Below are 14,630 nucleotides of genomic sequence, written 5' to 3'. Positions count from 1 at the left end.
ACCTGCCTGCCGATGGGAAGGAGTGAATGGATGCTTTGTTTTGCTTTGCTTGCGTGCAAGCAAATGGTGTTGTTCTGAGTATTCATTTTTACACTTGCAGTATATACACTGTGATTACTTAAAAGCACAAAGCAGTACAGCGCATAATCTGTATTACTTTGAGCATCCAGGCCACTGGTTAGTAAAATACCTCCAAAACTGTTAGCTTTATGATAGAAAAGAAAAACATTTGGTTATTTCCAAACATAATCTTACCTTTGCTGTGGGAAGCATGTCAAAGCAGTCCAGTATGAACAGTGCCAATGCTTGTATCAGCATCATAAACTGATTAAATTGCCAAGTCAGGCTAAAGAGAAATGTTGCTATGAATACAGCCGTAACTGTCAATCTCTGGAAGGAGGGAACGAAGTTTTATTTAACTTTATAGTTTCCTTCATTAAAAAACAAAACAAACAACCAAAATCCCCAAAAATACCCCAACAAAACCAACCAAAACCCACCTTAATTTGGTTTTATTTTAAATCCATTTTTAAAACATTAATATGAGTTTTCTAACTGCAGTAACTGCTTGGAGGATAATGAACACTTTTTAGAGTTACAGGTTCTTGTATTTATGCCTGTATTTTACCATTTTAATACCACTTGCAAGAAAATGGTGAGATCTCAAATAGTTTCAGCCCATAGATTAACATGCAATATGTGTTTTACTATGCTATAAATAGCAGTTATTTGATCAAATTGAGGAGTAATAACTTAAGAACTGTTTGTCAAAAAAACTGTATCACCAATTTGCTTTTATTCTTGCAGATCAGGACAACCTCTTAAATTTGTACAACAAATGAAATCAAAAGAAAATCTTTAATCCTTGTGCTTTACAAGCTCCTCTCCTGCCCACTTTGTGTTACTCTCATGTTTTCTTAAATACACAGTACTGTTGTCTTGTACTCTTTAGAGCTTACCTTTATTTTTTTTCAGTGCTGAGTATATGTATTCCTTTGTATTTCAACCACATCTAAATTAACAGAAGGCTCATCTGATTAATGTTTTCAACATTGTGATTTTTGTGTGTGTGTGTATATCCACTGCTGTAAACGCTTATTAAGTATTTTGTCCTAAGTTTTATAGACAGTTTTCTGATACTAATTTTACTGTGTCATACTTGTTAGAAATACTCACTTCTTGAACAGGCTGTAAATGAGTTCTGAGTAGGTATGTGATGGCTGCTATCTGAACAGCAAAGAACGGTAATGCCCAGTTCTCTCTTAAAGGAATGGTAAATTCTACTCTTGTAGTATCTGTTCTGTACAAAACAGAGTTTCATAAATGTAAAACAAATAAAACACCAACTTGGTGACAGAGAAGTTGCAAAGACAGGCATCTTTGTGGTATTTAAACTACTTATAAAAATGGAGGCTCTACACTCTAGTTCCTTCAACATGCCCAGCTCTGAAAAAACATCATTATGAAGGTTCTGCAAGTCATTTAAAATATGTAATTTAAAAATGAACAAACAAACCCCAAACCAAAAACTCCCAAAATCCAGCATGTGGAGTTTTCATGCCACAGGTAATTTTACTTCATTTTTTGGTTTGCAAAAAGCACATATAAGAATAAATAGGTATCAATTTCTTCACTGTGATCCCAGTGCATGGGATTTGAATACTGCTAAACTGGTAGGAACTTCTGGTCATTTTTTGAATGTTCTAACATAAAAAGTATGTGATGGAAGTTAGTAAAAGCTCCTCAAAGGGCAGTCATTTACAAAACCTGAATTAAAAACAAAAAATAATTCCCTTTTTTCTTGTGTAGAGAAAACATTTGCTAAAAAGGAAAGTAAGCAACACATCTGAGACATTCTTAGCTGGATGAAAAAAATGTCTAAAATGGAGTTACTCAGTAGCCTCAGATTTACTTCATCTGGACAGAAAGTCTTTATCCAAATCAATTCGATGTACTTGTTCTATTTGCATAAAGGATAACAAGCTTCCATTGTTCATGAATTATTAGAAAGATGGACAGAACAAATCTGCTCCAAATATTCTGTAAATGGAAAAGATGACCTCATGAAATAAACAAGTGAACTACTGCACACTGCATGTATTTTTTAATTACTTTCATCTTTGGAGAAAGAAACGTTTTACCACTATATACCTATAATTATTCTGTAATGGACATGCTTGCAGATAAACTTCTTTACAGCTGCTGATTAACATATCAAACAGTTTTGATAGAACTGACACTGTACTTTTATTTTCTTGATTAATTTACAGTTAACAGCCTATGTCACCAGTCTTAGCTTCATGCCAGCAGCTTACTGCTGGCATAAAGCCAGTTCTTTAGTTTTTCTCTCCAAGTTGAGAATTCTTCAAGTGATAAAGCACTAGAACAGCTCAATTACCATCTTTATTCTTGCGAGTCTTAGTGCAGATGTCTACAGGAATAAGGGAACCGAGAAGCTGAACTTCTGATGATCTTAGGTTGTTGAAGGAATCCCTGGAAGTTGGGTGTGGGGCAGTGAGGAGAGACCTGAAGGACATATATGCAGGTGTCTAACACCTAAGGGATCCTAGGCTGGAGAAGACAGGGTACATCATCTGGAGATCCAGACACATCTGAAAGATGTAGTCCACTTTCAGAGACCAATTTAAGCCAAAATTTTCTACTCAAACTTCTTGAAACTTTATAATCCTAGTCGGCAATGTCAGCTCATTTCTGATTATTTTCTGATTATTTTGTATTATTTAAACATTTTTTTCCATTTTCTGGCTAATCTGGAGAGAGGCCTTATAGTTCCATTTTTTGTCCAATTAATCATGCATTTGAAGGTTTCATGCCTTACCTTCAAAATGAGGTACAATTTTAGAAAGATCAAATGTTTAATCTCACTTACCTGTTTGTAATATACCAGCAAGCTGCCAACAACCCTGAAAGCCATGTTCCACTAAGAAGCCAGCTTGTTACATACAGAGCAATGACATAAACTGCCTGAAGTCCAAACAAAGTGTAGATATAAAAATAAACGGGCTCTAGGTATTGCTGTAAAACACAAGAATACTGATGTTGACATAAAACACTCTTGGGGGGGACTATACTTAATATGAATTAGGTTTTGCTTTTACAAATTAAAAAGGTATCAGGAATATTTCTAATTAGAAAATAACTGAAAAGGGGAGCTATGATTCACTGGGCAATCTTCATAATGCACTTACAATCTAAAGCCATAAATAAATGCCTACCTGAATTGGAAGAATCCTATACAGAATGCTGAGTAACACCTCCTGGTAAACATTCATTCTTTCAAGTATGTTAATTGTCCTCACAGATTCAGTTTTATTGTCATATACTAAACCATGTAAACCTTAACGATAAAGAGAAATTGAAATAGGAGATTGTCATTTTCCCCCTCCATCTTCATTTGAACAGTGAATAACTTTTTCAAAGGTATTTTAGGATCTCTCATCAAAAACTGCAAACTTTGAATCAAGGATTCAGATCACATTACCTCTGAATCAACATGACCTTCTGAGGTCTTCAGTTTCCCTGCTTCAAATGTGACTCAGAGTGCTAATTCAAGTACTATATATTTAGTAATGTATAAAACATTTATTTTTACACTTACATTCCTAGCATAGAATCTGTGGTACATACTGGATCTTGAGAACCATTCTTGTTACTACTTTGAACACAGGTGATGTTAATATTGACAAATGTGTAGTATAAGCAAAATTGTTAGGGAGCAACAGTTAAGTATCTAGAAAACATGAGACTGTCACAGAAAACCCCATCATCGTGTATGATTTCCTTGGAAGCTGCTCATTGTGTCACTTACTGTCCAGACATACAGCAAAAAACACTGCCCCTTCCCACAAATAGCTCATAATTCAAATTAAACAAGAGAAGAATAAAAATGAAAGTAATACACTAAATAAACCAGCAAGGCTGAAACCTTAACAGATACGAAAGTTGTCCCTCAAAGTGATTGCCTTCATCAGAATGTGAAGGTGTGGCACAGAAACCGATGTATCATTGTGAAATTTATTATGTCCACAACTTAGTGGCTCCCTGGCATATGAACAGAATAAATCTGTCTCCAGTACAGTTGTTACGCTATCTTTCACAGTTACAGTATTCCTTGTTCTCAACTATATTTGAAAAAATATTAAAAATAGTCAGCTGGCAACGTGAAGCAAAACTTACTTTACAGTTTACAATACCTTGCTGGATGGAAGCAGCCTGAATCATCTGTTTGTAGTAGGAATAATAAAGTCCACATTCTGTTCTGAATGAAATTTCTCTTTCGACTTCCTGCAAGTGAAAGTTCAATAGTAAATTCACTTTCTATTTGCTTTTCACAATCGTATGAAGCTGCCTTCAACTCAAATTCTTGCTGCACCAGGGAAATTGACCTATACAGTGGCTTGAGTCTTTGGGTTCGTGCATTCTATGCAACTTAGTTCAAATAAAGGTAAAATACATGGACAAATTAGGGTGAGAGGCAAATGGCTGAGGCGTCAACGCCTCTGTTAGCTGGGGAAATGTACATGCCTTTTGTGATTCTGATATGCTGTTCAGAAACATTTTGGATCTTTTACTATGTTTTTGTAATATTCAATGTTTAGATAGGTGCAGTGACCAACAGCTGGACTTTAAAACTGCATATGCTTGCTCCATGCATTTAACCTCTTCTTCCAGATGTAGATATCCCATCGTGTTCCATGGCTTTGCCACCTTAAGGCTCAATTAATTCCGTGTGCTATACTTGGGACTGCACCATAATACCAGTCCGATATTTCGGCTGGCAGGGTATGCTGCTGCTCACTTGTTAAATGCTGTTTCTTGCAGGAAACCAGCTGTTCATCACTCTCATACTTAAATTACAGGCTAAAGGAAAAGCGATTCTTTACTTGTTTTTAGGTGTAGGTAAAGTTATTATTTTTAATTTTAAAATGTTCAAATTATTTTAACTAGGTACACTTCAAACTATGCCTCTTTCTTGGCTGATATTGCAGCAGGTGGAGTCTAGTGAGATATGAAAGCTCTCCTAGAGAAAACTGCTCTCAGTACCGGAACTTTGCTTTGGAATTCACCTCCTTTTGTTAACTCATTAGTTGTGAAGGCCTAATGAAATTTTACTAATTCAGAGCCTTGGACAACCACATTTAAACAAAGAAAGACTGCATGAACAACCAATCTGAAGAGAAGTAATAGTCATCTTATACAAAATTGTTTTATTATTAGTGATCTTTTTAGTAGTTCATATAAAAACATCCCAGCAAGTATCTCTCATAAGCAGTAAGTTAGAAAAGGTTTATATCCAGATTTGAAAATGAGATTCCTGTATGTGGTGTATGCAAGTCATTATGAAATTTAAGTGAGATTTCTAAAAACAATCTTATTAATTCAGCTTTCTTTACAAAAGAACATTACTGAAATAACAGAACGTTACCGTTTTCTGAGATTTTTATGAATGCCATTCTGGTTAATGCAACCGTGCATAGAATCCCAAGACTTTCATGTTTCTTATACAGTCCCATCTCTTTTGCTGGAACAGAATCAATACTATTTCAGAGCTAACATAAAGCTAGACAAAAAATCATATTCCTTCCTCCTCTACTGCCCAGTATAGAATCTTATCTCTAAACATGCGTTTTATTGAAGTCAACTGTTGACAAACTAAACCAATATTAGTTCTGGTCTGAGAAAAATCAACAGATAAAAATGCATCTGATTCAATGTAAGTTCACAATTAAACTCTCCAGCTGCTCTACGACATACAAATCATTATAATACCAGCAGACAAAACTGACATTGGCACTAAATACTAAAAGCCACACACTTAGCAAAATGAGAACGCTGGATTTTGAATGAGCTCTGGTTTCAAATTCATCACTACTGAAAAGTTTTCTCAACAGATAAAAATGCATCTGATTCAATGTAAGTTCACAATTAAACTCTCCAGCTGCTCTACGACATACAAATCATTATAATACCAGCAGACAAAACTGACATTGGCACTAAATACTAAAAGCCACACACTTAGCAAAATGAGAACGCTGGATTTTGAATGAGCTCTGGTTTCAAATTCATCACTACTGAAAAGTTTTCTAATCCCAAAAAGTGGCTGATTCTAAGTGCTCATAAAAAAAAAAAAAAGAAAAAAAGGAACGTTAACATTTGGAATTTATTAAGGGGGAAAGAGTAGTCTCAGAGGGGGATCTAATTAGCAAAAATGCATTCAAACATGATTAATTTGTAATCCTGGCACCAGCTGTATTCAACCAAATGCTATACTTTATGAGACAAACACTAGTGAGTTTTACATCTGTTTCATGCTAAGATAACATCTGTTTTATTCACTCACAATACTTTTCCAATTCTACAGCAATTTATACTTTTCCTAGTATTCCATGTCAATAAAAACATACAGACTTATGGGTAAGCATTGTAAGAGCACGTTTATCTTTCTGTATATTCAATTTGTGAGTCTTTAACAAAGAAGTTATTGCTGTTCCAAGGAAAAAAAAAGAACACTATCCTCCAGGATACATATAGAGTTTCATATGATTTCAATTTATGCAATTGTATCCTAATAATATTAAGCATTCAAAACAAAATACAAAGGACTTCCTCTCAAGGGCAGTGCAAAATTCTAGAGCTTAGGTTTCCTCAAACTCCTTAACCAAGTCATTCAGAATACTGAGCAAGCAGGCAAAGTCCAAGTTGAGTTTTTCTATAAATAAAGAGCATAAGCAAAGCTTCAATTACTTTTCTTTTTGACAAAGCTAAAACACAATTTGTGTAACTGAAAATATTTTTTAGTTGTTCAATTTGAGATCAGAAAGATTTGAACGTTGTCTCAACCATAAAGTGGAAACTCAATACAGACAGCTGCTATCAGTGTTCCTGGTTGAGAATCATGCCTTCGGCAAACGTATTTAATCCTTGTACATGGTCTCTTGGCTGGCTAACCTCATGCCCATCTGTTAGAATGGCACCGTTCCTACTCAGATCAGACTTTTGATCCAGAGTAAAAGTACCCATGACAACTCAACAGGTACCTCTTTGGAAAAGTACCACTAAAGTACTGGACTGCCCTCCATCTCTTTATGGCTTACGCATCATTTAGTAGAGTTCTAATTAGGCGGCTTCCTGTTTCCCCACTTTTTTTCATCTTTCTTTTATATTCAAAATGTAAAAAGGGAAAATATAAGCACTTCAGAGAAGGAATCCCAGAATTCTTATCCTGCATGTCTTAAAGATTTAAAATTTGGTATTTTTATTCCTGACTTCTTGCAAGCAGCAATTTTATTAAAGGAAAATTCAGTAATAGTAGTCTAAATGCTTACTCAGAAGGGATGAAGAACAAATGAAAGCTCTGAAGTTTCCCTGTTTGTGTTACAGTATTAATTTGCTATGTGGCCTTGGCTCATTCCTGTTCAAAGTTTCTTCAGAGTTTGCATTTGAACAAGCAATACAACAGCTGACAGGAGAGGTGATGCAATTCTCCCCCTGCCTCCCCATTTTGTTATTTTCATAGTAGATCCTGTTCCCAGAAGATACTGTACTTGAGGAGCAGTCACTAAACTGCTATTGAAAAATCACTGAAAATAGACTAGCCATTTTAGATGTGTCATGCCAGAAAGTTTTCAGAAAACTGAGAAAGGATTTTTGGATAAGAAATCTGTTTTGGCTTTCACCATCATAAATAGAAATCTCTGTTGCTTTAATGTATATGAGAAGAGATTCAAACTTTTTTCTTCAAAATTGTTTAGTCAAGGAAGTGATTATAACCTTCTGTGATCCCTGCTGGAAGTGTACACAAACACAGCTTCTGACTATGTGACATGGTATTCTGCATTCTCATTTTTTTCATCGTTCTTTCAGGAAGTCTTGGAACAAAAAAAAAAAAAAAAAAGAATACCAATCATGTACCTCTTTCACAGCATAAACCACTCTTCAAGATCTGCATTTTCAGTTTTTCTGATAAGAAAACAATTTTACATCTTTCTCCAATAACCATGGCAAATTTGTAATAGCAGGCATATTTATTAGCAAATAAGAACAAGATTCACACACACTGCAGCAGCTGAAATCAATGCACTGTTGAAAGCCATATTCAAAATGGAACAGAACGGTGTAACAACCACAGAACAGTTTTTCTAGCTGGGTGAACCATTGCTGGAAGACACCCAAAACTGAACTGGCTTTCTATGAATTGCAACTGAAATTACAGAAAGGCAATCACTACAAGTGTATGTGCAAGTTGTGACTTCAATTATTTAGAAGTTAAGAATCATGACTTTGCATAATGAACTCTTTTTACTTGCAATTTTTAGGGTTGAATACAATTGGCAAACTGCACAATTTTGTAACTATGCAATCATGATGTTTATATATCAATGGGGTCTTCAGGACAAGAGTTCCACCTTTTGTACCTAAATGGTTTATGTAAAAACCTCTGTCTAGTTTAGTGCAAAAGTGTCAGATAAACACTGCAGACCTCCTTCTACTGATGTACAAAGAGAGGAGTACCTTCACATAAAAGAAAAAATGACAAAACAAGTCTCCCATTACGTCTTGCTATATTAATTTAGTAGCCATACGTACGCTTTTGTGTATGAATTCTTACCATCTGACTAATTGTAGCTTATTGGAAGAAAGGAATAAAGTTCAGGGAGCTAGTATGTTGTTATACAATTTTTATATCCGAGTTCAGTAACATAAAATCCCCACATTTGCAGTTTACAGCCAGAGTGACTGAAGTTACTAATTTAAAATGTATGGAAATATAACTGATTTAGAATTTCTTTTCTTTTCTATGTTTCAGAGCAGTGGTGATGCGCTACTATGTTTCATAGGCATGGGGGTTAATGAAACACTGGATGTGTATTTGTATTGCGTCCGTTTATTCTATATGTAATCTTTAATACAAATAAAATAGAACAAAATAACCTCTGTGCTTCATTAAGCAAGGCATGCAATAATTGCGTGCCAAGGATTAGACTACAGTCCTCCCTTCTGAGAATTCGGGCTGGGGTACGCATTAAAATAAAACTTACTCTTTCAAAATGTTTAGAAAATTCAGTTAACATATGCAAAAATATATGCTTTGGCCAAACTATAAAATGTTAGAGAAAAAAGCAAATTTTCCATTTATTTTCAACATAATTTTTTAGGATCTCAGATTTTTCCATAGCATATTTTATTCTTGTCTTTTATTAGTATACGGTATGTACTGTAATTGTAAGATTAGCCAATTCAGAAATGTTGGAAAACATGTACATACATCTAGAGATACTACAATGTCCACGCATACATATAGGCACAGAGATGTCTATACACTGTTTTACAGATGTTAGGATGAGCCTTCCTGTCTCAGCTTTACAGGAAATTTCACAGGCTCTTCATACGTAGTATCAATACAAACAGTATTTTGTTCAAACTTTATCTCATCCATGTATTCTTTCTCAGCTTAGTTAAGAGAAAGTGTATCAAAATACACAGTTTAGATTTCTTATCTTGCTATTCTCCCTTATGCCCACAAAATGCTCTGATACGGATACTGGCAAGAAAACAAGTCTAGACTATATTTAGGTTAACAGTAAAACCCTGGAAAGCTGAAAGCAGAGTCAGTCTGACTTGGCAGACAATTGCAGAAAATTTGATCACACTTGACTCATCCCCAACCTTCTTTGTATTTGCAAATAAACTGCATGGGATACTACCTGTTTGGTCTCAAGCTGTAATAAATAATTTGAGAACAAATCTTTAAAAGTACCTTTGAATCTCACTTGGGATGTAAGTGTTTACAAAATAAATTGCATTTGTCTGATCAATCAAGTTAGAGCTATAGCCTTCTATTTGGGAAGTTATCCTTAGAAACAATGTAAGTTGAGAGTGTGTACACAAAAAACACAAACAGTATACGCTCACTGAACACACAGCTCCAAAAAGCAGGAGTATGTATGAAGCCTGATCACTTTTGGCTCTGTGTTACAACTGGTTATTTTATCTCTAATAATACGTGAAATCTCATTAAAGCTTTTCCTGTTATCAGTTTAAAATTAGCACTGTAGCCACATGCATTCTCTGGTGGAGTTCACATCTTACTGAAAAAGGTATAATGTGAGATCACTGAATATCTGCATCTCTTTCTCCTTTAACCTACTGGTAGATGAACTTAATGCTTTTTAGAATCTTTCCATCAAATTGGCTGCAATTGCTCAGGTTCCAATGTTCTAGTTGTCATATCAACTTCATAGGATGAAATGAGAGCTACAGAGACAACAGAATCCAGACTAAAAATATCTAGAGGGTTTTATTTCAGTTTTAATAGCTAATGGCATTCTAGTATACTTAAAATGAAAACAATAATTATCAAATAAAATGAGCATTTCATCCATTGGGGGGCAACTTAATTGCAACTACAGACTTGCTTCTCTCAGTGAACTTTGTGTGCCTCTGTATCAGTTCAACAGAATAAAAATGCTGTATCCGTTATGTTCATACATTGCCACAAGACCATGCCTGTTTGTACTTCAAAATACACAATACCTGTGAAATTAATCAATACTTGCTTTTGGAAGGAAAAGGCAAACCTAAGGTGTACCTTCAACATATGTACAATCTATCTATATATTCAAAGAAAGATGAGAGTGGGTACAAAACAGCATTATATGTATAATAAAACAGCAATTGTTTCAGTAAGTGGCAACTATTTTTATTACGGGAACATAAATGTTTCTGGGACAGAAAAGGTGTGTCGTATAGGAAAGACATATTGCAATGCAAGTATGCCAATTAAATATACGTCCTCTTTGAATAACGTAATACATTGACCTAACAGAGTGAATTTTAGGCATCTAAAAGGAAAATTACTCACCTGTTTCTTTTCTCTGGTTAAATTTAGATATGTGTACAGCTGCATTATTTTGCCATGCAATGATTCTAGGAAAAAACTAGTCAGTCCTGGATCTTGGGAATGGTTGGTTTTACATTGGTGAATGTGTGAAATATGTTTTGAAGTTTGCACGTTTAGGATAACATTATATAAAATTAGTATTGAATAGTAAGAGACTGTGCCTAAACTGTATTACAATATCACAGTATAAATACAATTAAAGAACTGTGTGCCAGGATTTTGCATATTGTTTATTTTAACTGGTTTTTGTTTGGTTTTGAATTGCTCTGGATAAAAGAAAAATGATTATAGAGCAACATATAGTAGATTGTTGAAATCCTGTTCTAGATAATGATCAATGGTTGGAAGAACCACAGCTACAACTTGGGCAGGAGCTGTGTAGCAATGTTTTTAGAGAAAAATTGGGGAAACATATTTATAGAAATGATCAAGTATTTAAAAAGTGGTGGAAAGGGAAGCACAGCTTTTTAAAAATTAAATTCTAAAAAAATGAAATATTCTGTTTTTGAGCAAGTTACAAGACAAATACATAAATAAGTGGAATTTCAACTAACACTCTGTGCTGGTTTTGGCTGGGATTTTACCCTTCCGATTCTCTCCCCCATCCCACCAGGGGGGAGCGAGCGAGCAGCTGTGTGGTGCTTAGTTGCCAACTGGGGTTAAACCACAACTCATATTAACGCTCTATGAAAGCACTGATGAAACTATGAAAATTACTGTTACCTTAATATTGGAAAACCACAGGTCATTTTCATGCAGTGTAGCAACATAAACAGAAGTAAGAAGTCCAAGAGAGAGAGCAACAATTCCACCAACACTTATTGAGAGTACGTTCCACAGCTTTCCACCTGTATGATCTTGGAAGAAAAATATTTCACTCTGTAATTGTGAAACATAATTCAACTTAAAGGAATTTTGGAAACTCATTTATACATTGCCTGTGCTAGTACAGTTTACATTCTGTAGGTAAGAGGAGACTTGGTTTTAAGAGGTCTTTATAGTATTTTCTCATATAGCAAACTCAGAGTATTTTATTTACATGCAAAGTGAAATAAGGTGTGCCTTAATTGCTAAAATGTAGTTATAGGTTAAGAACACCGTGATCCTATACAAATCTCAATAAATACCATATCTAATTTGTAAATCTAAATTGAAATATCCTCCAGGGCAACTTTTTTAATTAAGGCAATACAGGATGACTGTTAGATCACAAAGTAAGACTTCACACATCTTAAAACAGCTGCCTGTGTTTTGGGGGTTTGCTTGGTTTTTGTAAAAAACAACACTGAAGGTTCAGAAGTCTCACTAAATACACACAAAGAGACTGAACAGCGGCCAAAGCAGCCTTTGATAATGGTGTCATGCTTTGAATTGCAGATGACCTCCTGCTGACATCAGAATAAGATTATAGATGGAATGATGGGAAAGAAAGGTTGCGTTTCTAGGTAACTCGATCAATTCATTGTACACTTATGTTCCTGGTTTTTTTAGTTGTTTGTTTGTTTTTTTTTTAATGTTTATATAAGGCTTAATATGGATCTTAGCGATCTGGAATTGTATCTTTGAAATGGCTATTCCATACCATGTATGACGTGTGTGACGTCTACATAATGGGTACCAAATACGCAATTCAACGGAACTGAGGGCTGGGCTGGATGAGAACTATGATCACTTTCCCATTTTGTATATAGCCTAAGTGTACTTGTGTAGAAACAACAATGTAACTTGCCTTTCATCTACCCAAATTGCATATATAGAAACATTTGGAATTTAGATCAAAACATCCCTTAAAATAAGTTAATTAAAGAAAACCAAAGCCAACAAACTTTGCAACTCTAAAGTTATATTTCCAAACAAAAATGTTGCCAGTATTTCATTACTTAAGTGTCTTAATTCGAGGATCTGTTTAATGTCTCACTTTTAAATTTACCTAGCTAGTTTGTCCTATAGTTAAAAAGCAATGGTTTCCAGTTAAATTCAGATTTCATGTGCAATCTGCTTATATTTAAGTACAACTCATCAGAGGTCTTCAAATCCTTTTATGTTACCAATGATTTGAACTGGGATTCATTTAAGAACCTACGATGGCTATATGAAATCTGATAGTTTGTCACTGATACTAAATGGAAAAAAATTATTCTCACCAATTTAAATTAGGATTTTAAAATAGAGATTGACACGCAGTTATCTGCACGCCTTCTGTCCCATCCAATTTATTTTGGTGATAGATAGTCAAGTATGAAAATGTATTTGGTAGGTACCTAGGTTCTAACCTGTGCTTAGGATAGATACCAAAAGCTAAACACTACTAAAAAGCCATAATGTTACAACCCTTTTCATTACCCACCAGACAGAATTTTCCCATCAGGCTTCACATTCTTCTCCTCTGAAGGCTGATCTTCAGCCGCTTCTGTGCCTTTTCCAGCCCTTCTCTGTCTTACGGTTGTCATGATGTCAGTCACTTTAATTCATTATTCTTCAGTCTGACTCCTAAATGGGCACATACAAGCAATACATCTTCCTACCCAAACATTCACTTAATACTGTATGAAATATCTGAAAACAGAACCATATTTTACTGCCATCAGAGACTTTGACTTACAGAACTATGCTGTAGTTGAAGTGTATCTTACACAAAGGCAAGATTTTTTAAATTTGTACAACTCAGAGTGCAAATGAAATTACAGAAAACATTATCTTAAATTTGTAAAGACTTAAGTTCACAATTTTACATACTCTTGAACAGGTTTTCAGAATGATTCATTGTTCTGACTGCCCTCGCTTCTGGCCCTTGGCTCAAAATGCACACCAGGCTCCACTTCTTTGAAAAAGTGTAAGCCCTTCAAGGAAAAAGTAGTTCTTTTAGGGTATTTTAGTTGGGCACCTAAAATAGAAAGCCAGTTTTTTAAATCTTGGCTTTCAGGAAATCCTGAAAAAGGGGGCCATAACATGCAAAAATGATGCCAGAGAACGTGTTATAAAAAACTAGAAAAAAAACATTAAGAAAATGCTTGATGTTTCATACTATTAAAGCACCATAAAATTTGAAAACATTACAAAAAAGGCAAAAAGAAGAGCAGCTAGTCACTCCCCTGTCAATTCCCAGGCACTCTCTGCTCTGCGAGCATGGTCCATATGTAAAGCTGCTTCAACCTGCCATTCTACATTTGAAAACCAATGATGTCCCATCCTGAATGCAAAAATCTGCTACCATTCCCAGAGCGCAAACAGTGATACTTGTGTTACCACTGGTGTAACTGACTGGTAACGGTAATGCTCTAAGAAATATACCTCAACCGCACAACTTTGTTGTTTTAAAGTTTTTGCAGTGGATTAGCTTCATCTCTTCCCCACATGCCTGGGAAAACACCTGGAGGGAACTATGTGAGCATCTATCTAAGTTGTTTTTAAACAGCTGGTTTGTAGAAAACCTTACAATTAACTAATACAGGCAATATGGACCCTTTTTTTTTCCCCCCCCCGCCAGTCTCAGTCAGCTTTCCTCAATGCCTTTATGCCGAAGGGAACGGTTTTGCCCGGCACGCCCGAGGAAAGCCTCGACAGGGCGCCGGGAAGGGAACGTCCCACCTCCGTCCCCACAGCTGCCTAAGGTGAGGGGAGGCGAGGCCTGGGGCAGCGGGGCGGGGGGCAGGCTCCGCGGCTGCAGGCCGGCCCCGGGGGGCACGATGGGGAGCCCGGGCAGAGGCCG

At 35.6% G+C, this 14,630-nt stretch overlaps 1 protein-coding gene across 1 annotated transcript in view; it reads right to left on the bottom strand.

Annotated features, from left to right (window-relative positions):
• The window catches only part of DPY19L3 (dpy-19 like 3 (C. elegans)), a 38,368-nt gene extending 24,969 nt beyond the window's left edge, over positions 1 to 13,399 (bottom strand). Inside the window, exons 1-7 of the mRNA XM_009281056.2 lie at positions 13,269 to 13,399; positions 11,645 to 11,778; positions 4,215 to 4,305; positions 3,237 to 3,358; positions 2,891 to 3,036; positions 1,177 to 1,300; positions 256 to 390 (exon numbers count right to left, since the gene is read on the bottom strand). Coding sequence (XP_009279331.1) covers positions 256 to 390; positions 1,177 to 1,300; positions 2,891 to 3,036; positions 3,237 to 3,358; positions 4,215 to 4,305; positions 11,645 to 11,778; positions 13,269 to 13,371 — 855 coding nt within the window. The 5' untranslated portion in view covers positions 13,372 to 13,399. The remainder of the gene's footprint in view (positions 1 to 255; positions 391 to 1,176; positions 1,301 to 2,890; positions 3,037 to 3,236; positions 3,359 to 4,214; positions 4,306 to 11,644; positions 11,779 to 13,268) is intronic.
• Positions 13,400 to 14,630: the final 1,231 nt, after the last annotated feature.

Source organism: Aptenodytes forsteri, unplaced genomic scaffold (genome assembly GCF_000699145.1).
Source record: "Aptenodytes forsteri isolate BGI_AS27 unplaced genomic scaffold, ASM69914v1 Scaffold356, whole genome shotgun sequence".
NCBI classification, from domain to species: Eukaryota; Metazoa; Chordata; class Aves; order Sphenisciformes; family Spheniscidae; genus Aptenodytes; species Aptenodytes forsteri.
The sequence above is the reverse complement of the archived record's forward strand: the minus strand, read 5'-3'. Positions and strand labels throughout refer to the sequence as shown.